Genomic DNA, 24725 nt, shown 5'->3' on the forward strand with positions numbered 1-24725 from the left:
TACTGAAACCAAATAAATGCATCATAGTGTAATAACTGGATCCACTGCAAAGGATTTTTTCCAACACGTAATAACACACTTTTTTACTCACTTATTTAAATATCTCTATATATATTTTCTACATATTCTCTGACTTTCATGAATTTGACTGCCCTCTGCTACCGATGCTGTTCATGTAAAGCATTCATGACAACAATGAAAAACACTGACACTTTTTCTTGATTTTATTTCATACAGCAAAGGTAACGTAGAGAAATTCATTACAAAGTCAAAATTAGGATCTACAGTCGATGTGATTTTTATAATGAGTTGATGATTAGGTCTTTAGAAGGTGAATTAGAGCAGAAGACGCACATATACTCTGGAATCAGGTCATTTATTTTTTCCTGATTGTGTCAAAGTTGCTCAAATGAATTCAATAAATTAGACACGTAACACTTTGAAAGGTACTTTGACTTCGCTTTCAAAGCACCCCACATATCTGACTTGCCACAAGAAAAGATCAAGGTTTCTGTAACATTTAATTGCCATTACCCCCACAGTTACCATTTTTCCACCACCATTTCAAAGCGTATAAAGTGCAGACATGCATTAAAACTTATAGCTTTTATTTGCACTTGTGGAAAATAAGTAACCTTCAAAGCTAACACAACCTACTGAATCCTCTAAAGATCTGCCCCTTTCCAAACTACTTTCTGCTAGATACAGAATACCTCAAAAATATTCTGCATCTCCAGCTCATTGAGGCCTCCTTAGTTCTTGAGCTTTTTGTATAACATGGCTGCGACAGTAATGGCGACTACGCAAGCAAAGGCGAGGACACCGACCGCCACGCTGAGCCCGACGTTGGAGTTGTCTTCATCTTCCGCGACGTAGGGCTCCTCCTTGGACTCATTGCTCTCGGCTTTGGTGATGATCTCCGGAGAGGTGATGGTGTAAGTCTTGGTTATACCCACCGAAGTCGTGTCGACGGTGTTCCTCTTCCTCCGGTTGCTGCACTGCTTGAAGGTGCTGCAGCTGCTCTTCTCGCACAGACGGGTGATGCAGTGGAGGTAGTAGGTGGACACGGTCTCGTTCTGCTGCTCGATGAAGCGGAAGGCCGGGAACTTGAAGCGGGCGCTCTGGCTCTCTCCGTTCTCGATCATGGTGGTGAACTGGTCCTTGGAGCAGGGGACGAACAGGTTGAAGTAGCTGGAGTTGGAAGGGAAAGGGGAGATGGAGGCGTAGCACCGGTCCAACAGGACGTGGTACTGGCCCGTCAAGTTGGTGGCCTTGACCTCGACGTACACGTCTGTCCTCAGCTCGATCCCCAAGTCTGGAATCTTCATGGGAACAGTGAAGTTGGCATCGCTGAACAGCTCCATGCTCAAAGTGCTGATGAAACTTCCATTGTTGTCCTGGACTGAAACTGAGGAGGATGACACATCAATCTGAGTGTTGTTGACCAGATATTCTAGGGGATAGGCGCAGGAGTAGTAGTACTTCAACTCTGCGTTGTAGGTGATCGTGCCCGTGGTAGGGTCGACGGATCGGATAATGCCGCTGATGTTCACCGTCTGGATGTTGGAGAAGTCAGAGAATATACCTGTCCCCGCGGCGCTGGTGGTCCTGAATGTGCTTCCACAGGCGTGGGTCATGTTCAGCGGGAAGTTAAAGCGAGCAACAGGAGGAGACACGGATTCGTCAAGAGTTGCTCTACATTCTGTGTCCAACATATGATTCAGGATCAGGAGAGTCTCGTTGTAGCCAGTGTAGACGACCGGGCAGATCTGAATGGCCAGACCAATGGATGAAGTACCACACTCGACTGCAATGTCGGTGATCTGTGGCCGCCTCGCCTCCGTCCCACACTCGTTCAGCGTCAGCTGACTACTTCTCGCTATCAAGGAGAGTAAAAGTAAAAGAATCTTCATCGTTGTTCTTCAGCTTTGCCTCGGACGCGTTGGGGTTTGTGCAAAAACCTTGACTTAACTTGAACGTGCGAAGGTCTCCTCAGCTTGTTTGATGTCTCTGAGTTGTGTTGAGGGGTCTTTATAGGTAAGAGTATCCTCTGGGATTGGTCCAAAACAGGGTCAAACACCTTGCTTTTAGTGAACAACTGCATTGTATAGAGTAGGAGAGATCCAGTCTGGACCATATCCTAAGGGCAACCACTGAAACTTGAAGCATCTTGCTACCTTCAGTACAGGGACAATGGGCTTGGTCCTTTGTTGTCTATGTTTAAAATATAGTTTTCCAGGATCCCTATTACTAGACCTCCATGAAGTAAGTGAACATAACACGGTATAAGGTGAATCACCGAATACCACAAACAACAATGCTGTGGAGGGTTCTTCTGTGTGGTTTGAGCCCCGGCAGCTTCAGTGGTGACCCAGTTTGAATCCAATGGAGCACGTAGTCCTTATGTATCTCAACATTACTCTGACATTACCAGTCATAAAGAACATGTGAAATTAAATTTAACGAGATAAAAGTGGTGAACTTTATGAATCTTGATGAGGGACTAGAAATCAGCCAAAAGTTTTTTTTTTTTTTTTATCGTTTTTCTTGACTCTTTGGTAACCACTGGATGTTTCTTTCTTTTTGATGTAAGTGAGATTGTCAGACTCAAATGTCACTTATATTATTTTTTTTATTATAAAAAAACGCCCAGGTTAAGTATGGAAAGTATATTAAGGTCACATATGGCAAGTGTAGCAGTCTATTGTGTTGTTGCACGGTATATATTGGTCAACTATTGTTGCTGGCATAAATTCAGAGGCTTGCGATGAAAGGATAAACTGATCCTGCAGCGTATTATACAGGTAACTGAACCCGAGCAGTGTCAGCGGAGACAAGGACACAAATTCTGATGGAGAACAGGTAGCGGTTAAGTGCAACAACAGTGAACTCCAATGTCATGTGTGACAATCAAATAAACTAAATGTACATAAACCTGCTAGACAATGCTACTGGCAGGTAAAAATCAAACCAGTACATCACCAAGAAACATCAAGACGTAAATGGAGATAGAGTGCATTTGTATTTCTGTCAAGATTATTAATACACTTTAGAAAGAACATAAAAGACGCTTTTGTAATCAATTCTTGGACTGTTACTTCACATCTTTAAACGCATGTTACAAGACAACCACTATGGATTATACATGCGCTTCATTCACATGGCTGCAGAAAGGCACAAAGGAACCTGGCATGACTTTACCATGAGTAAAATATCCTTTATGACCCAGTTTTTTATATATATCCCTGCAACAATAGGATACTTTCCACCTTTGTGCAAGCACAAGCAGGTGGGACACTGAGATTTCCTACCATCTCAGTTTAACATGTAACAGCTTGGTGTTTGATATTTGATGGTCTTTCAGTCATAAAAATTGCAAAGAAAAACTGTATTTGATGGTGACCAAGAGAAGTCAGTGCACGTCAGCTTAAAAAACACATGCATAAAAACACAATTAAAATGAATAAAATCTCTTCATCAATTTGACAACACACGTGAAGTAAATATAAAGATCCATAGATATTTTATGAACACATGCTGATGCTGATGCACACGCCTCGCGTCCCATCAGATCCTCGTGTTTGTGGCGACGACATGAGACAGGAAGCGGGAGCAGAGACGAAAAACAGACTCGGCCGAAGTCCCACCGTGGATTTATTGGGGGACCGTTGAGGCGGTGTTTGGGTGGGGGGGTGGGGGGGTGTCGGGGTCACGGGTGCGGTTAGAGAGGGTCACCTGCTCCACCTCCGCTCTAGCTGCGCCATTAAAACCTCTTGACTGATTGATTTGGTCTGAGCCTCCGAATCGGCCGGAGGGTCCACGGGCGTTGAGGAGTCGCAGAGGCGGAAACGCGGAGAGAGGAGAAAAACGAGGTGGGAATTGTGTTTGGGGGGGTGAAATACATACCCTCTGTCACTCTTTTACTGTGCAGGTCGCGACCAGACGACCCTCTGTTATGATTGGGCCTTGTGGGTTATTTTGTCTAGCGTCTAGCAGCGGCGAGGCGACGAGAGCTGTAGAGACAGAGGAAGTGAAAGGATGTGGTTGTCAATCAGTTGCTGTGACAACAACTTCTGTTTTAAATGTCTTTAAATATCTTTTCATATTTAATTTTATCCAACTTTGCTAATTTAGGTGTTCACGTCCCTTAAAACTAAAGCAGATCTCAGAACACAAGAGGTTGTTGGTCATTTCTGTGGATTTCGCTTTTTATTTCTGATATGTACCTTTCTATTAGTTGTTGTATAAACTATTATATAAACTATACTATATTATGCTTCTTTTTTTTTGGCAATCATTTCCTCCTCTGCTGCTCAGCCATTATAGGCGCTGACCTGCTTCACACCAGATAATATATCACCCTGTAAAGCGAGCCGCCATAGAAGCTGAACCAACACCCAACTGTTATGCTAAGGAAATTAAATGCCACATATGAAATGCTGTTAATGCTCAAGAGGTGCAACGCGCCGTATGTTTAATAGCGCAACATGCTGGAAAATACAGTTGTTTGGAAGAACTGCATAAACGCCTGAACACGAGGGAGCGGTCACGTCGCCTCCAAAGATCGCTCTCTGGTCGACTGTGTCGTAAACACATGTTGCACGTCAGCTTCATGTATTTCTGTGCTAATAAAGGCACTGATCACTGAACACAGCTATATATTCACCATAAACTCCAACGAGGTCAAGACACCACTGACAATACACTCAACTTTCCTTACTGGTAATTTGAGACGTCGCCAACCTCTGCGTTGAAACCAGAACTCCTTTCAGTCTTTTCACAAGGGCATCAATGCAACAATGCAAAGAAGCTTTACTGCCAGAAAGCGGGAGCATTACAGGAGAGTGGGTTTCAGATCTGTGAAGGGTCAACTGAAGACATTTGTGCTCATCGTTAACCTCTATGTTGGTCTCACGTTCAGGAAGTTTCCGAGGTCTCCACATGCATAGAAAACTAACAGGATACGAATCAATGGTCTGAATTACTTTGCTGTGCAGCCAAATATTAGATGCCAATGGATGCACATATTTTACATATGGGAAACCAACATTCTGCAGAAAGTTGAGCATGTGTCAGCACATGTACCAGGGTAAGTGCTTAGTTAGTTTCTCCATAAAACTCGTGAATGAGCCGGATCTAAGAGTCGGTTCTTTGACACTAACGGCCGGAGTCGGTTCACCTCACTGGGAGCCGATAAGTTTATTTTATTTTTTATTCCAAACTGGAGGGAGAGAGAAACTATGTGCTTTAGAAAGGGTAAGGAAAATGAATGAACGAGTTAAGTCTGGACACATTTTAATGTGCTTGATAGTGCAAAGACAGAGTGTAGACTGTTAATTAAAACTGAAGCTTAAAATATGTGACCTGGTCGTGTGGTTGTTAGCACTGGTTTCGAGTGACCCCCTAGATTTGTAATGTAATTGATGTAATGTAATTCAATTAGTAATTCCCTTTACACTCTACACATAATTTGGTAATAAATTCATTTAGGCAACAAACACTAACAGTGCTAAACATTGTGTGCTGCCATGACATGAGTGGCAAAGACAAAGCTACTGATTTCCAAAAAGATTTAGGCTTTAAACTTGAGAAGAGAGTTTAATTTCCTTTGACTGTGCATGTATTCAACACAACAGGACAAGAAAGTGCTCAAATAGACAACTTGTGACATCAGACATTGAATGTGATGGACATAGATGGACATAGATGTCAGACATAATGGAGGAGAAAAATCATCAGGGTCTCATGTTTAATTTGGTTGAATTTGCTTTGCAGGAAATTCTAAAAGAAAATATCCTTGAGCTGAATCTTAAGAGAAACTGGGTCACGCTGTAAGACGATGACCTTAAGTCTATATCTATGTAAGAACAGTTTAACCTCCTGAGACCTGAGCCTTTATTTGGAATGCATCTTAATTTCTTTAATATAAGAAGTAGTTTTTGAAAGAAATTTTGTGGACACAGGGATTGTTTCAGTGTTTATTATACTTTAAGTCACCAATATGAACAATACATGAATATACAAAAATGGAAACACCGTAAGTCCTCAAACGAGTACTCCAGTACTAAACAAGTGTATGGACTCTTCTCTAACAAGTCAAAAGTGTCCCCTTATGAGGACAACAGGTCTAAATGAAGCAGAATAAGCTGCAACAAACCTAAAATGTAACGTCCCCATATGAGGACGCCAGGTCTCAGGAGGTTAAGAAGAACAAAATTAATGTTTTGGAACAGTCAGTATAAATACAGTGGACCGACCAGAAGAAGTAGTGTTTGGTTGCTGCACAAAGGGGTCACAGCCGACACTAAAAACAAAGGTTCACGTACATTTCCAATCGATTTTACCTTGATTAAATAAATAAAGTACAATATTTCAGTTTTAACTGTGTGATTGTGTAATATAAAACTTCTGACTGCCACTCCCTCTATACGTAATGTGTACAATGTACGTACGAGCCGATGTTAAAGCTGCTTGAAAATAGACATGCATCCCCCTCCAACACACACACACACACACACAGACACACAAACTGCTGTGTTACAGGCATGCATCGTGCAGCGCTGATTTACAAGGCACTGAATATTTCCCCGTGATGCCTGTTGCTGCCTTTCTCTTTCATGTCTCGCGTACACACAGACACACAACTGCCCTTTCATGTGTGGAAAAAGGGCAACTGCAGGGACCAGCTGTTAAAGGACTGGAGCAGATATGTCCTCGTCCACGGGGCAGTTGCTTTTTTCTGCTGCTCGGTCGCACACACACACACACACACACACATACATGCTGTACATTCCTGCACAGTTATAAAATGTCATTGAATTTGACGTAGTGTCGACTGCCCTCCGCCCCAGAGAGCTCCTGGTTGGGTGGGACGGAGGCTCAGTGTGTCCACAGTTTTCATAAAGAGCAATAACTCTGGAAACAGTTCATATCGTCTCCTCGTGCTCCACCTTCCACTGAAACGTCTCTCCTTTTCCTTTTCTCCTGCTTCTCATTCAACTCATCTCCTCTCGTTTTCCCGTCCTCGTTTCATTTCCTCATCTCTCATCTCGCCTTCCCCTCGTCCCCTTAGCTCTCCTTCTCCTCGGCCCTCTTTTCTTTTCCTTTCCCCTTCTCCTCTAACTTTCACTCCTTAGTGAAGTTCGCTGCCATCACCTGCTGAATCACCTCCTCCTCCTCCTCCTCCTCCTCCTCCTCCTCTCAGAGTTTTGAGTTACACCAGATGTGGAACCTCGCTGTTCGGGCGACTGATAGGTTTTTAGGCCTCGTCGCAGTCCAGCTGTTGCGTTTGTAGCTGCTGGCGAGTTAGGTTTTCTTACTCACCTCTGTTAGTTTTGGTTTTATTTGCACGGGTTTCTGAAATCCATCCTTTCACCGTAACACAACTGTGATAGTGTGAATGTCATTTCCTGGTTAATGGTGGTTCACATTGACAGTTCGGTGACAGAAGCACATGGAACATTTGTCTTCATCGTCTTCAGACCTTCGTTGACCTTCTATGATCGATCACACCCCAGAGTAGATGTCGTGGAAGTGTGTGTGTGTCTCTCAGGTCTCAGGCTCATGCATGTTGCTGTGTTACACTGTGTCATTATTTGTGTCTCCACCAGCTTTAAGTCACACATGTATCCTCCCCGACTATTTATGCAATTACATCTCAAAAACCCAAAGTAATTACCATTTACGTTCCAATGAATTGTATTGATTTTGGTAAAAACTGCTTTTATTTGCTGTGCCTTTTTAATTTCTCCGATGTATTTGGGATCAGAAGGACGTAAGAAGTATAAAAACTAAGCAGTTTTTTGGAAAAAACAACAATACTGTCCTCATATGTGGACACTGGGATTATTATCACATTAGCTGCCTGAACATCTTGAAAAGTTTAATGCTTTCACTGATCGTTCCTGTGCTGGAACTTAATTTTGCTTTTGTTTAATGTGTGTGTGATAAAACTGTGATTGAGCTCTTTCACCTAACATACATGCATATTAATCACTAACAAAGATAACACCTTAATTGATGCAAATAATTTACTGGTGGACAGGATGTGAGATAAATGGATGGAGGGATGAAAAGGATAGAGAGGGCGTGAAGTGAAAAGGGATGAAAAAGGTTCAGGAAAGGCGAGAATGGAGGGATGGGGAGGATGATATGCCCACTGATGAATAGCCCACTGACTAAATGATGAGGTCACCAAAATAATAGAAACAAGTGTCGGTACAACATGATGTAATTCAAACCAAACCACAGCCGGTACCATGAAAACACAGTTGGATCAACAGGTCTCAGTTATTTTAAACCGTATGAAGCTGAGATTTAGTTCAGGGCTCTTGTACTGGAATGCATTGGTTTTCACTAGTGTACCTAATAAAGTGGCAGGTGTGCTGTAAGTGTGTTTATCTAAATTTGGATTTGCGCACGTCACGTGTCTGAGAGTTTTAAACACCATTAAATCCAACCCATGACGGCCAGTTTTCCATGCCGCGTTTTACAATGCGTTTGTTGTTGAGTTGTGTACCTAATGAACTGGCAAGTCCACGTAGAAGAAATGTTTTTTCTTTACTTGTCAAGGTGTTTAAACATGCATCGGTTAAAGGTACAAGTCAGGACCTAGAAAGTCAAACAAGGGTCCTCACAAGTAACGAGAACACAAACATGTGTGTGCGTGTAACGTGTAGTATATGTGCAGGAATTCCTGTCACTGTGTTTCCACAACTGTGCTCAGTGCTACACACACACACACACACACACACACACACACACTTGCAGTCCCCCCAGTGTGCACGAGTGTGTGAGCGCCGGTCTCCCGGGCCGGGGCCATAACAGTGATGGATGGGCCGTGTGTGTGGAGGCCGTTATTATTTGTTATGTGAGCGGGTGTGTGTGACTGGGCCGAGCGGGGCCATACACCTGCTGCGCGCCCAGAGAGCCCCGGCGAGCTCGGAGAACAGCTGGACGCATTGATTTAGCGGCTCGCTCTGCAGGCTGCAGGAACAAATCAAGCAACAGCTAATAAAAAACCGGGGGCCTTTATGATGGCTGCTCCGTTTGCCCTCCAAAACAACTGGCTACATCATGTGTTTTTCTAACGCCCGCCGCCACACAAAATTAAATCCCGGGCTAAGGTGTCGCTTCTGGATGCCGTGGAGCTCGGGGCTCGGTGTCTGGCTTTAATGCGGCGAGGGTAATCAATGTTGCATGGTGTGTTCGCATGCACGGCCGCAGAAACGAAAAGGCGGCGTGTGCAGTGAAAGCACGTCGGAGTTGTTTAGTCGTTTTTTTTTTTTTTTTTATGTTTTCCCAGGCATGTTTGTCTTCACACCCTCACGTTAATGCGATCAATACTTTTGGGTCCAGGTGAAATAAGTGTTTGTTCAGTGGTAAATTCTGCAGCTGGGTGAATGAAGTCTGGGCATGTGTGTGTGTGTGTGTTTAGTGTGAGTCAGCCCTGTTAAGGCCGTGAGTGCAGCTGTGCCGTTGTGAGTCTTTGTGCTGGCAGATGAGACAGTGACTCTATTGTGAGTCTATTGTGAAGCTCTTATCGTGGCTGCTGAGCCAGTGGATCCAGAGAACAGATTAACTGAGACTTTGCACTTTGTTTCGGGCGCATTCTGCGAGCACAGTAATGTTATTTAACAGATGCCCTGAAGCGTCAGTGGACCGGGATCTGTGCAGACGTCTGTGGAGGGAATGATGTTAGAGTTTGTCTCATTTATACACATGAATTCTGCCATTTGTTCTCGTCTCAAACTTCAAACTTAGCAGCCTAATTTAAAAATGATTATGTCATTATGTTACGCAACTCTGTGGTTTTATGTTAATTCTTGTTAAAACTGTGTCGATGCCACTCGTGGCCAGGTCTCCCTTGTAAAAGAGATGGAGAAATGGAAGAAACCTGGTTAAATTAAAGCTAATATATGTGTATATATATATATATATATATATATATATATATATACATATATATATATATATATATATATATATAATAAAGATCAGGTATTAATTAGCAAACATCTGCTCTTCATTGTTCATCATGCAGGTTGGATCCAAAGGGTCTGGCATCCAGCACCTGACCACAATTGCAGGTGCATTTGTCTGAAAAAAAAAAAAAAAAAAGGCTAAACAGTGACAATGACAACAGATTAATAATAGCTTTTGTTCATTTCTCTTTTTTTTGGGATTGTTAGGACCTAAGAAGGATAAAAACTAAGCATCGTCTTCGAAGAAGAAGTAGTTTTTGGAAACAAAATATGTCGTCATGTGTGGATTATTTCACTCACTATTTTAATAAAGTCACTGATATGTAACAAAATATAAAACTGTTCATTTTCATGTCTGTCATTTGCTAATTAGCGAAGTTACAGCTCGTAACTATAAGGTTTTGTATCACTGACATGTTTTTACTCCAACTAGTATCTAGTTATGACGATAAAAGTTTAAATGAACTTAAAACTTAATGTCCCCATATGAGGACGCAGGGTCTCAGGAGGTTCAATGGGCTTCAGATAAAATGGAATATGGATGATTATGCTTTTTTAATTTTAGGGTCTAACTGTTCAGAATTGAACTAATACTAAACACTGAACTTTCCTGTACACTGACCTTTGCAGCCGTACACATAAGGGCGGTGATACACCAGCACTGGTGAGTGTTTCTGACACTAGATTTGTGTCTTTCATGCACCTTTGCCACTAGTTGGACCTCTGTCTGCGATTTTTCAGATGATTGCAGCATGTTTGATCAGGGACAGAGATCACTACCACCGGCTGCTTAGGAAACAGAGTACAAGGTCGAGATGGCACCAACAGAAGGCTGCAAACATTCACAAGTATTTTACAACAACACAATCATCTGGAGCAGGATCATCTAGAGTGTTCTCCACCAGAAATCTAATCTGGTCCCAGTCGCCCCCTTAATCCATATTTACGTACTGCTTCCGCTACAGGTCAATAAACTGGAAAATAAAGTTAAATACAGCAAAAGTTTAATTTCAAATGCAATAAAAAAAAGACAAACTTTATTAATATAGCACTCTTCATGCAAAATGCATCAGAAAGTTCTTCACACAGAGAAAAACATAAAACATTACAACAAATGATAAACCCCACACACACACGCACAGACTCCCTCACTCCAGTAATACATTAGCCGGATATGTATCAGCTGATAGCAGCTCTTCCTGTTTCCTGGTTTTAACGATGAATGCAGACTACTGCCACCTGCTGGTGCGGAGAGTTATTTTTGGTACCTTTGCTGTCGTCGGTTCCAGGTGTTTCTCTTCAATCAGTGAGTGATTTTAAAGAGCCATCAGGCAGGTGACAGCTGCAGCAGCCTGCGAGGTGCGATGCTGTCAGGACAGGAACGAGGAGGAGGAGGAGGAGGCGGAAGAGACGAGCTATCACAATGCAAAGCGCACAAAGAGGTGACACAGCGTCACCACAGTGGCCGTATTAAATAACTCCAGTGTGATGCTGTAGCTGATACTGTGACATTGTTAAACGGACAGAGTGTTGGTGAGTGACACCACTTAGTGTCGCACCGCGGGGCCCGATGAAAACACGGGGGCTTTATTGTGCGGCGAGCTGAGCCCGTCAGCTTGTTGTCGATGCGCGGGACTTACATTCTCCAGAGCTATGAATACGCCCCAATAATAGATTTACAGCCGTCACAGGAAAACATGAAGGAGAGACACAACCCAGAAGGACGAGAGTCCGTTTAAAGACGACTCCTTTTCCAGATTTACAGCCACGTCTCAGCATCTCACGCCCATCGCCAGCGTTTTCATATATCTGCCTGTAATGAAATCGGATTCGATAATTGAAGCAAAACAGAGATTCTGAAAGATTGCCTTTGACATTGTAGTCTCACCCAGTCGGTGCTCCCAGATATCTATTTCAGGAATCCCGCCGGCCGAGCCAAGCCTGTAAAAACCAAAGCTGGACTTCAGATGTTAAGGCAATCAGCTGCGCGCGTGCACGTGCACGTGCACTGATGGAGCTTCGTATCAGATGACTGCGGCGCTCGGAGTCCGTAAGCTAAACCGCCGCTCCATCATCTTTACTCACCCGTGCGATAAAATCCCCGGCTGGTGTTTGAGGCGGTGGGAGATGGAAAGGATACGACGAACTGTTCCCTGTTTCGTTCGTGATCTCTCCATAAAACACACACATACTTCTACTCTTACAGAGGTGATGAGGAAGCAGCGGGAACAGTCGAGGTTGTCTTTCCCCCTGTGTAAGCCATCCCCACTTTTATTCACTTTCCTGAAAAACAATACGTAACGATGCTGCTACCGTCTTTCCTATCTAATGTCTTCTCTCTTGCTATGCTCCTAGTGAGCGTCTGCACGCTACTCGTCTGTCGTCCTGTCGTCCTGATCAGCCTTCATGGCTCATACTTAGTCACTTCCATGACCTCTGTGGATCAGGTTTGTCCCCGTGCACCCGACAGACACTTGATCAGTTTGGGATCTAATGAATTCAGGTCAACACCTTGTGCTGTTCCTAAAGTGTTTTTGTGTCTGTCATGGCTGCATCCTGCTGCCATCATGGAGGGTCGTTGCTATGGAGTTGGGGGGTTATTTGTATTTGAGAACAAACATCCGATCAAAAAGCTGCCTTTCCTTTCTGCCTGGACTGAGTGACGTTCAGGAGTCAGGGTGAAAAGTCTTGACTCTGTAACAGAGGAGGATCAAACGCGACTTAACTGCATCGTTATTTCCGTCAAATAGATTTTTTTTTTTTTAATTTTAACTGGTTTGCAGAGGCAGCAAATAACTTTTATGAAGCGGAGTTTGACCTGGAGATTATTCCGTTACGTGCCATTAGTATTGAGACGTCTGCAGTCAGATTCTCTCATGTTAGCATTCGTCTTAGTTAGCATTCGTTAGCTCATTAAATCAGACTATTGTCTTTTGGTAAATGGTAAATGGTCTTGCTTTTATATAGAGCTTTTCTACCTATTATTACTCAAAGCTCTTTACAGTCACAGACCTTCAGTGTCTTGTTCGAGGACACTTCGGCTTGTGGTACATTCTGGGGATTGAACCTGTAACCTTTCTACCTGCTGAGCCACAGTCGCCCCCTATTATCTCCCACAAACACCAAATCATCATCACAGTTCTGCCCCTTCACATCAGAATAAATCACCTCTATTAGCTGCATTTAACGCAAAACATCAACCAATGCTGCAGATACATGCACAATTATTATAAAGGATAATTAAAGAATACCTATTTTTACACATAAATTAGAAGTGTAACTCTATTTTGAGGCACATCCCTCTAGTTTCTTTCAGTCAAAGCCTCTAAGTTCTGTAAAGTGTCTTGAGACAATCAGTCCTGTTACTAACGCTGGGACATCGTCCCTGATCCTGTAATGTCGATAATGAGCTAGCACTGACGCCTCAAATAAGCAAATAAGTTCAGGGTTTGAACTTTTTGCATGTTCTCCCTTGTACCCGTGTGACTTTTCTCCGTGTTCTTCCTGCCACCGTCTGAAGCCGTGCTCGTTATGTTGCTCGGTGATTCTAAATTGGTCGTAGGTGTGAGCCGTTGTTTGTCTCTTTGCATTAGCCCCTGTGATAAACTGGAGACCTGCCTCTCGCTGACAGCTGCGATAGGCTCCGCCCCCAGAGGACAAGTGTTAACGGATGAATGAATGAATAATTGTTCTCGAGCCTGAAGTTTGGCCGAGACTTGTCTGTCTTCACCGGGGCCGATGGACAAAGACCCTCACGGTGTCAATCCGCTTTCCACGGACTCCTGCTTCAACGCGGCTGCAAACCGGACACATAGTTGTCACAGACGCTCGTGTTAGAGGGGGATTTATTTCAAAATCCCAATGTTGCAATGCGCTGCGAATGACTTCCGGGAAAGATCACAGTGAGAGATTAACAGACTGTTAATTTACGCAGCCAGCAGGTCACCTTAGCCATCCATGCAATATTGTGCCACATCGCCAGCGTTGTTTGTCCCTGACAGATCTGGGTCTGAGCTGGAGAGGATGTAACACACGTCCATAATGTGGCAACTTGTAAATAACAAGGGAAACGACACGATAAATCATGACCTCATGACCATCATGACATCAAACTTTCTCAATAGGATCCAACGTCATTTTCAACCACCAGGTCGCCCCCTGCTGGACACAATGGAGAATGCAACAACAATTAGCTCGATAGAATCAACGTACGGAAGAAAGAATGACTCGTTATTCAGCAAAGTGAAGCTGTAAAGCTGCTTTATTCATGTGATTTATCACTTTTCAGACATTGGACACATTTAGCACTGAGCTGTTGAACACAGTAGAACTTACAGCTTGTTTCTGCAAACTCCAAGAATCAGAATAACAACTACTACTCTGCTTCATACAGTCTCTCCTGCATCAACCTGACCAGGTGATTCTTTTCTTTTGTGTTTTTACTCAAAGTGCAATATGAAGTTGGCCAAACATTCACACTCTAAAAAGCATATTTGTGTATTAGTTGAAGTAATGTAATGTCTTCTGTTTATTACATCAACTTGAAATTACACTGTGTTCAGTTAATGGTGTGTGTCAAGTTTCTTTAGGTTTTTTTTGCCCTGAAAGTCGTAAATAAATAAGTTTATTTGGTTTAAAGGAATTTCTCCCTGATTAGATTAATACACTGAACATTATGTTCAAACACACCCACTATGATTGCTCCAACGTGTCATGTATTGGAAGCACGTGGAGCCTGGACGTTGAACTTCTTTTGGATATTTGACCTTTGCAAAAATGAAAAACTTGTAAAAACTTCTGTTCCTTAACTGTTGATTTCAAAGCACTCATTTAATTAATTGTATCTGACTCAAATCAGTCGTGTTAATCCAGCTTGTAAAGCTGAAAAAACTTAATTAAATTGCATGTCGCCAACTGAAGTCATTTTTTTCTGAACAAGACGCCATTTTATCCAGTTGTGTTGCTGAATGTCAGTAAACTCCCCTGAACGCAGAAGGTCAGGACGCGTCCGTTCGTCCTGACCCAAGTTCAGAGTCAGACGTGTCTCCTCTGAAATCCGTGTTTTATGTCTTTCACCTCTGACCCCTCGGCCCACGAGGTCAGACGGACCACACACCTCCAGCAGCAGGTGAGTCCGAGCTCTGGAATCTCATAACTTTTACAAGTGTGGAAGCAGGTGGCGCTACAAGTGGCCGAGCGCCTTTTCAGCCGCTCATTTCAGCCCCTGTCCTTCAAAATATAGAGCTAATATAGAGCTAATATAGAGCTGCACAGAGATATGAGAAGCTACGTTTGCCAACAACAGAGAGCTTTAGCGTTTAGCTTGTCGGGAATCTCGCGTCCATCCGGAGGCCATGTGGAAATGAATTCTAAGCAGCTATCGAGTTAACAGGGTTTCCATGAGAACACAGTGGTTGTGATGTTTACGCACACAGCGAGAGGCCGCTGATAGTTGGACATTTATGCTGTTGAGCGCGGCTTCGGGCGGATGGCGGGTGATTCATACCCGGTGCCCAGCGCTCCCAAGGAACAAGCCCTAAATTATTTGTAGGGGGAAAGAACTGCCAGACAGAAAATTAAGGAGGAAAAAACTTTTCAACGTGAATTATTCACTGGACACGACTCGGGGGCCTCGGCCGTCCCTTTACGGCCCGTCTCCCCGCTTCAGAATGAGTCCACCTCCCTGTTCTCGCTTTTTTTTATTTTATTTTTTTATTTTATTCCAGTTTGCTCGTGCAGCGCCGTCCGATCCCGTCGCCTCCCTCGTTTTATTATCACTCCCGAGACGTCGGCACAGGCCGCTCTTTGTCACCTCCCAGAGTTTCCCCGAATTCGCACCTATGCTGTTTCTGCGGAGGCGTTCGTACAAGCCCCCGGTGGCGATGGAAATGACATTTGCTCCTCACAGAAGTCTGGACGGGGGACGGGGGGGACGGGGCGAGAGGCGAGAGGCGAGAGCTGCCATTTGGCAAAACAATCAGGAGCACTTTACGCGTCTGACCTTCACGTGTCTACATGCAGTAAATATAACCCCCCCGGCTTCTGAGGATGAGTCCTGAGCTCTGACGTCCAGAGGGAGGAACGGGGGGAGGAGAGCGTGAGAGACAGACACGGAGATAGAAAGAGACAGAGGAGGCTAAAAAAAAGAAAAGAAACACTTACGTTCACATGGATCACACGGTGGAGATGCACCATCTCATTTAAACATTTGGGGAAGTCTGAATATTTTCCAGAATGAAATTCCACTTATCGCTTTCATCACTTGTAGACTCTCAGAAAATGGAGCAGCTCACAGGTGTCTGGGATTCACTCTGACAGAAAAACACTTACAAATACATATAATTAAATGAGAACTTACATGTTATATTTAACACAGGGACTTTAAATAAATTTGTTGTACAGTCAGTAGTAAACTCATACATGTGGGAGGAAATATTACGTGATGCTATTAAGGAGAGACAGTTTTTATTAATGTCCTGCTCCTCAGCAGAGCAGATCTTGGAATCGAGCTTTTAATCTGCAAATAGAGGCTGAGTTCAGCCTAAAATCTAAAATCTTCTCTGTGTCTCTGGTTCTTAATGAAAAACAAAGTTCGTCAAGATTAAGACCAGAATTTCTTTCTGCGCGTTCTTACAATGTGTCCCAGACGATCCCTGTTTTTTTCCGGGAGTTCGAGCCAAACCAAGAAATAAAGGAAAAGATTAAAACAGACTCAGAGAATGAAGCATAAAAGATTCCACAACAGTTACAGTTTAAAGTGAAGGACAACCAGATAAATGATAATTAGCGTCTTCATACGTTTCAGGGCCTATGTGATATAAAAGTCTTGACGTTTTAATGTCTGATGAAATGTGCTGTATAAATAAAGTTGTTCCTTTTAAATGGTCAAACCTCCTGTTTTTTCCTCAGTTTCCATTCACATAGAGCAGCTTTGATTTTAAATGCTGTGTCCTAGTGAATGTGTGTGTGTTTAAGTTGTAGCAGTTCATACGATAACTTGGCTCAAAATATGAAAAATTTATACGTTATTTCTTCCTTTCCCATGTGGCTGCTCCAGTGTTTTATTTAGTTTAGATGCTACTTGTGTTATTCCTCCTTTAAGTAACAGAAAATATGTATCTTTTTTAATAATTCGCAATACTTTTATTATGAAGCTGTGGTTAAACCTTCCTGAAACTGTTTAATAAAAATCCTTAAATCTGACGGAAAAATCTACTTTTTTCACTTTTGGCTGAATTTCCTGAACAAACAGTGTCTAAGATGCTGGATGAGGGATTTAAAACAATGAATTCATCTTCTGCAGAGTTGTGGAAGTTTGATGAATGTACAGACAGATAATTATGGATGTAATTTAGTATTTACTGACAAACACTCAGTGATAATAAGAAGCGACGCAGCAGAAAAGCTCCTCGGAGCGAAAGGTGAAATGAACCCATGAAAAGCTCCATTTGTGAAAGTCATCAGCGCGTGAACGCACGTTAGTCTTTAAGCTGCACAAACTGTACAAATGCGTTTACGGTCATGTGTGAGAGCAGAGCCAGGTTCCTGTCAGGGTCCGTGTTGTAGCTCCGGAGCTGAAACGTTCCCTCTGCAGAACATCTGGAGGCCAGAGGTGACGCTCCACCAGCGTCCAGCGGCCCGGCCCCGTTTCCACGGCTCCCACTCTGCTTCTCCTCAGGTCGTCTAAACCTCAGAGCACTTCAATTCAATCTTATTTATTTATTAATTTATTTATTTATAAGGATCCCCACTAGAGCCCTGCTAGTTTTCCTGGGGTCCACTGTAAAATCAATACAGTTAAAAAAAGATACATTAAAAAGACACATAAAGAACAAATAATACTACAAAACTTACAATAAACTGTACAATATTCCAAATCATCTACTTAAGGCAAAAAGAAGAAGATTAATTAAATAGTAACCATCACTAGCGACACTGTCCTGTGTGTGCATGTGTTTTATTTTTACTAGTGACGTGTGGATCAATACTGAAATATCGATACTTACGATACCAGGTGTTTATGCTCTAAAATTGATTCTCAAATCAAAATATCGATACTTTTGATACTTAAGTCATGTAGGGACACAGTGAAAAGTAACTAAACTATTGACTTGTGGCAATAAAACAATTTATTTTGATGGTCTTTATGATACTGGTAATGGTAATTAATTCTTTTTTGAAATGTTTTTTCATATATTTTGTGTGATTGTGTCTCTGTTTGGTTTTTCTGTTGTTGCTATATAGTAAATATGTAAATGAGGCCACTACCTCAATATAAGTTTAAAATAAATAAATAAATGACTCTGATGTCTTGTGTTCTTTATGCAGCTATGCTACTTTTCTTAGTTAAAGTATCAGTATCGGATCAGGAAGGAAATCGCTGCTGTTGAACATCACAAATTTTTTACAAACATGATCTTGATCAAGATGTTACAAATTTGTATTTGGTTTAGGGAGAGAACAGCGACGTCCTGTTTCCTGCCTGGTTCCACATGTGTATGAGACTAGATTCTCTTCTTATTATTCTTTTGGATTGTAAAACAAATGCATGATAGAAGTGTAGCATCGATCCTGTCCTTAACTTATATGCTGTTGATTATTTATAATTATTTATATAGCGTCAGAAACAACACAAATTGTCTCAAGACTTTTAACAGGAAGAAACCTGAGCAGAACCATATATATATATATATATATACATATATAATCTACAACGTATAACTTTAGCAGCTTGATCTGCATGTGTGTCTAAGGTGTTGATCTTCAGGGATAACTTCAGTTATTGGTGCATCAATAACATTTTAGATCACACATGTTTCAATTCAACTTTGATTTAATTCAGTGATGCATTTATAGTCTATAGATTAATGGTGAATATCATGATTAATCATGAATGATTAGAGTTTATAAACCTGTAAAATAATCTGCAGAAAAAGACAAGAATATTTGTAGGAATATAAACGATTGTGTTAATATCTGAGTAAAAAGAAGAAAACTGTGAAATTGTGCTCATGAAGTAACTTCTACATTTGTAGAAACATAACAGATTATTTGAAATTTCTTCACAGATGTTCACAGATTTATTTCATTGTTTTTCATTTCAACCTGTAGAATATATTAAATGTTTCCCACACGCTATAATCCGTTAAATTCCCTGAGCTTTCACTGTCCATGTTATTACGCTGTTGTCACTGTTAATAAAAAGCTCTGCACGTGCAGAACAGAAAAGCGAAGCTTAAAGAGGCGATTACTCCCGATGAAAACTGTAATATTTCCATTATTCCCCCTGTTGTCACTCATCGTTTGGGCTCCAGATATAATCCCACGTCAGCGTCTCTCTCTCTCTGTTGGCGCTTTGGGAGAACGAGGCCCAGAGCGCCACCGTGTAACGTCGCCCCCAAACCGGTTTGACCTCCGACCCAGGAAGCGTGCGGCGGCGGCGGCGTCGCCGGACGTTTAAACGCGCAGACTGACGGGGAACAAGCGTCAGCGTCGCTGCAAATGTAAATCATTTAGAGTTGGTGAAAGCTCTGTGGCCCCTGGGAAATGAGCCGCGGCATAAAGAAAAGCTGCCATTCACAACGGTTTTCAACCAAACCGCACACACAGCGACGCTTCCTGGTGACGCTCACTGCTCCCGATCACACGCTTCTATTCAGCGCTGACGCATTTTAATAAATTTTTGCACATAAATACACATAAATAAACATGTATTTCTTTCTATTTTCTATTTCATTTGTGTATAATGCATCGATCAGTAATAACATTATAACCGTCTTTTCTTAATTCAATGTCCTGGTGGGAAACTTTTGCATCTAGAATTCATTCCCGTAAAATACAGAATCGTTCTTTATTTGACAATTAAATGTTACAATTTGTTCCATATTTTGATAAATACACATTTGTTATGTGCTTCGAGTGGAGGTGTTGTGTGTGTGTGTGTGTGTGTGTGTGTGTCTCCCTCAGGTGAGTGTTAGATGTGTTGATTGGCTGCCACCTGTGGAGCTCCAGCCTGGAATCCTATTGGCTCTTTCCTCTCAGCAGCGTCCAATCAGAGACAGAGGACACGGTTTAAAAGCCTCCAACTCCTTGTGTCTCTCTCTGGCTGCTCTTGTTCTGTTCTCATGCTTGTTGGACTTTGTTATTGTTTGACAAAGGTTTGTGGTGGGACGGCAGAGTTTAGATTAGGGCCCTTTACACTGCACTCACATAGCTGACACTTGTTAATGGGCTGATGCCACCAGTGGAGGTTTTGTAGAGAAGATAGGAAGGCATTTTGTTTCTTTTGCATCCGCCCCCCAGACAGTGGTAAACGCCAGGCCTTTTTTTGTTATACTTTATTTCATTTGTTTGGCTCAACACATTATGCAAAACCTTTTACGCGTAATTAAATGCTCACTTTCCACACATACACCTTGGGTTTTTGCTTTACTGTCCGTCAGTGTTATGGTTTCTCTTGCGAGCATTAAAGATGAACGTAACAACGTCTGTCACACATTCACACATCAGCACTAAATCTAGCAAAATAAAATGAAACACAGGAGAAACTAAAGCAAAGTTGTCATACATGAGTTCAAATGTGTTCAAACCTTTTCCTTTTCCTCATTCTTCCAGCCTGTTTAAATTCTGTTGTAGGACAGTGGTCGATAACTGTCATGTTAAAGTTGTCTCTGATGTAAAGGGTCACAAAGATACAGATATTATTGAAATTAACTTTCCTGTGTAACTGTGTACCTGTGTATCCTGAAGCTCTCGTTCTTTGTGTCCACCTGTAGTTACCAGAGTCTATATCTATAAATCTATATGTATCTATCCCCAGTAATCTGTAAGAGGAGACACGTTTCACATCACACATGGACGACATTCATGTCAGAAAGTCTTTGTTGTTGCGGCCAGTGTCACTGTCCTGTGGAGAGAAATGAAGTGTGTGAGCTCTGGCAGCAGAAACCATCCGCTGACCTCTTCACCCTCTGCCTTTGTCCGTCCCGGCTCGTCTCCTCTGCACCCTGTGTTCCTCCTATATTTAGACGGGGTATTTGGGGCAGCCACTCCTTCCCCCCCTCTCTCTGTCCTCCCCTCTCTGCTGGTATTTTGGCTCGATTCGTCTTTGTCAGGGACGGCCCAGTGATCTGTCTGGGCGCGGACATCTCATGGTGAGACGCAAATGTTCTGATAAGCTGTGAACAATGTCGTTACACGTTAATGATCCCGCCTGGAAACGTGGTGAAGAAACTCCGCAAATATGCCCTCCTCCCCCTCCTGACCCCCCCACCCCGACACCCGACAAACACACACACACACACACACACACACACACACACACACATTCTGCTCCACTTTGAATCCACTGAACATACTTTTATTTTGAAACTTTGAAACTCTCTCAGATGTCTGGGATCTTCACACTGTTCTTATAAACACCAAAAGTAGCTAATGCATTAGCATGAATGCTAATGGCAAATGGTAGTTTCTGTTTTTATGCTCATTGAGGATAAATAATGTGGATTTTGGGCGGTTTTCTATTAGAGAGAATAACTTATGATACTAACAATCCAAACTGCCTTTGATTCTTAGAGCTTTTATTATAAATATACAAAGTCAACACATACAAGACATGTTGCACAACTGAACTTTGAAGAAAAGATGGATGAGATTCATTGTTTTCCATAAATAATCAAGTTGTTTTATTTGAAATTGAATTGCAACATCTTTGTGTTGTGCAAATAGCAAAAATAAAGTTTGAGAAAAATGTAAAAATTTAAACTTTCAGTAGCACAAATAATAACACAACTATGACGAGGGACTGAATAAGGTGCTGTACTATTAACCGGACATTACAGACTTTAATGAGGTTTCAAATAAATATACTTTTCACTTAGTTGTGAGTTCAGGTGGATCATCATTTTTCTGTGTTACAGCTTGTGGCTTGAAATTATGCGGAAACTCTTTAGTCAAATTTTTGAATTTCAGCATCTTTTACTCTCAGAGGCTGCAACATTTTAAATGTCACTCTGCACTACATAAAAAATAATGATGCAATGATTGCCACAAACGTGTCCAGACGGTTCATTTAATTAAAAAAAAAAAAAAAAAAAAAAAAGCCACAGGCGACAGTAACAGGTGTTATTTGTGCGTTAAGTCCTACTGATTCCTATCTGTGATGTTCTGGACGAGTTCACAGCTGCAGCTGATGCTAATCTGGCGTCTGTGAGGTGAACAAAGAGATCAATAGAGAAAAGAGCTACAATATAACCTCCTGAGACCCTGCGTCCACATATGTGGACATTTCAGTGGCTTCTTCCCACAGTCAGTCACAGGACAAAAGTGGACAAAACCTCTTTAAATTTTACAGTTGAAATTTGTTTATTAAGACTTATTAACTTTTGTGGTTTGACACTAAAATTTAACAGATTCTGTCAGTAGTAACAGGCTAGTTAGCTCGTTAGCTAAAGTACTCGTGCTAGGACATTGACACTTCATTATTCATTATTTGCAGCAGTTACACATTGGTGACTTTATTATAATGTACTTTGAAATAATCCCCTTGTTTCTTTTTAAAAAAAGAAAAAAAAGATGGACTTCCTGTTCAAAGATGTCGCTTAGTTTTTATGTCTTTGGTTCTACTGATCCCTTAATACTACGGAGAAATAAAAAAATGCACAACAATCAAAAGTTTGGGTCTCAGGAGGTTAAAGAGTTTCAGTTAGAGAAGCAAAAGTCCAGACCATCATAATGAAAACTATTTAGAGTGATATATATATAGATTCATTTAAGTAGCCTCATAGTTGTATTAGTTAGATTTATTGTCACGTAGCATAAAACTCAACATACATGTGTGACTGCAGATATGAATAATGTTCTCTGGTTAACTAAATAAAAGCACGGCTGCATTTCAAAATAAAAGAAAATAAATAAAATGTGAAAACTGGGCAAATAAGGTGCTTAATTTCAGGTAAATGAAAGGTTCAAGGGCTTTAATTTCCCTTTTACAGTTTCACATCTTGAATTCTCGTGGTTTGACTTCACTCGCATGTAACTGGTTTGTGCATTTCCTCATTTACCGTGAAGACCAAAAAAGCTGCGCCGGTTAAAACAGAAGCGCCGTCAGGTTTTAAAACAAAGGACTTTCGTTTTTAGTCTGTAGGTCCACGTCTGTATGAGACGTCTCCTGTGTCTATGTTGACCCCCATTCTAGAGGGTTGCAGGGGGTTTTTGTAGCGTGTCTTTGGACGGTGGGACACAACCACCCAGACACGGGGGGAACATGCAGACTCCACCCAGAACAGGCCCCGAGCTCAGACCTAAAAACCTCCTCGCTGTGAGGCCGCGAGTGTAAATCACTTGGCCAGCTTTCGATTTTCATGTTTTTATGTGAAACACTTGTCCTGCTCCGATCACGGCTTTTACTTTCCGCACCTGACAAGTTCATATTTGAGAGATGCGAGAGTGATGAACGCCCATTTATCATTTTCTACGGCCGCCTGGAAACTTTTCACACGTCGTGCACATGTCATGTCCGCGCCCTTCGTACACTTTCACGAGGGCACAACTTGTGTATGTTTATGCGTATGATCGAGCCTATATGTGTGTGTGTGTGTGTGTGTGTGTGTGTGTGTGTGTGTGCGTCTGGCCGGGCCGGGTTTGTTTGGCCAGCTGTTTGGAGGGAAAGCCCGATCCCATGTGACCTTGTGTTGCTCCAGCTGCTCTCAGGATCAGAACAGCTCAGACTCCCTCTGCCATGAGACCAGGATGGGCCCGAACACCGTTTACCCGGCGCTTTCTGGTTCTCATTTTTAGGAGTATTATTGTTGGTAACAGAAGTAGTGGAACTGATATTAAAAAAAAAAAAAAAAAAAGATGAATTCTTTATGAGAAAAACGTGGGGGTTCGATGGTGCCAGAACAGTCCCAATAAATCCTGATTTAACTTCTGTCCGTTGCATCTGGTGCCATTTACTCTTCTACAAATGAGTCAAGCAGTGAGTCAGTGTTTGGGATCGAATCCTCTGGGTTTGATGATAACGTGGAGGTGAAGCACGTGACTCAATGTAAAGGTGAAATACTGCAATATTTATTTAAATATAGTGATATGTACGTGTAAACGTCTGTTAATACACCAGAGATTGATTATAACAATGGAGCTTGATTTGAAACTACTATTTAGGACAAACCCAAAGTTAATTGAACGCTGTTCATTAACATGTTGGAGCTCGTTCATGGTCTTGGTCTCTTTTTAAAGCCAAGAATCTGAAGTTTCTATCACAGAAATCAGAATCACTCTAAGTGGTTTGGTTCTTGAGTAATCAAAGTTGGCACACAGATAAAAAAATGTCTTTTTGCTGTCTGATGTCGTCTGTGTTGGTGCAGCTTTGATGCAGCATTTCCTTGAACACAGCTCATGTGCAGAGCTCTGATTGGTTCATAAAAAAAAAAGCTGCTGCTGTCGCATATATGACGAAGCAGAACGTTAAGAGTTTAAAGAAATATCACCGTAAAGCTCATCCTGATTTATTCCTTCGAGTGTTTCCAGATTTCCGTAATAACAGAAGCAGACGAGCGCACATTACTTTCCATTTAAATGTAGAAAACATTTGTTTTTGGCTTTTTTTTTTTTTCAATCTAAAGAGACGTTCTTTTCATTTGCAGAAATGTGGAAGAAACCGCGTCGCAGTCGTTCCATTAATCTCTGTCCACTGTGCACGTGAGGCAGCAGCAGCAGCAGATGTGGAATTAAATGCTGGTC

The 24725-nt window shown here is 42.0% G+C and overlaps 1 protein-coding gene and 1 long non-coding RNA gene across 2 annotated transcripts; both read right to left on the minus strand.

Moving 5' to 3' along the window:
- Positions 1 to 211: 211 nt before the first annotated feature.
- LOC125017704 (zona pellucida-like domain-containing protein 1) lies at positions 212 to 1991 on the minus strand. The gene has a single exon (XM_047601141.1). The coding sequence runs from the start codon at positions 1911 to 1913 to the stop codon at positions 753 to 755; it is 1161 nt and encodes a 386-aa protein (XP_047457097.1). The 5' UTR covers positions 1914 to 1991; the 3' UTR covers positions 212 to 752.
- A 9135-nt stretch (positions 1992 to 11126) lies between these two features.
- On the minus strand, positions 11127 to 12458 carry LOC125017949. Its single transcript, XR_007113903.1, has 3 exons — positions 12069 to 12458; positions 11872 to 11924; positions 11127 to 11796 (listed from the first exon to the last, which is right to left on the minus strand). It is a non-coding gene; the product is annotated as an uncharacterized LOC125017949 (long non-coding RNA).
- Between the last annotated feature and the right edge of the window lie 12267 nt (positions 12459 to 24725).

This window comes from Mugil cephalus, chromosome 12 (assembly GCF_022458985.1).
Source record: "Mugil cephalus isolate CIBA_MC_2020 chromosome 12, CIBA_Mcephalus_1.1, whole genome shotgun sequence".
Classification (NCBI taxonomy): Eukaryota; Metazoa; Chordata; class Actinopteri; order Mugiliformes; family Mugilidae; genus Mugil; species Mugil cephalus.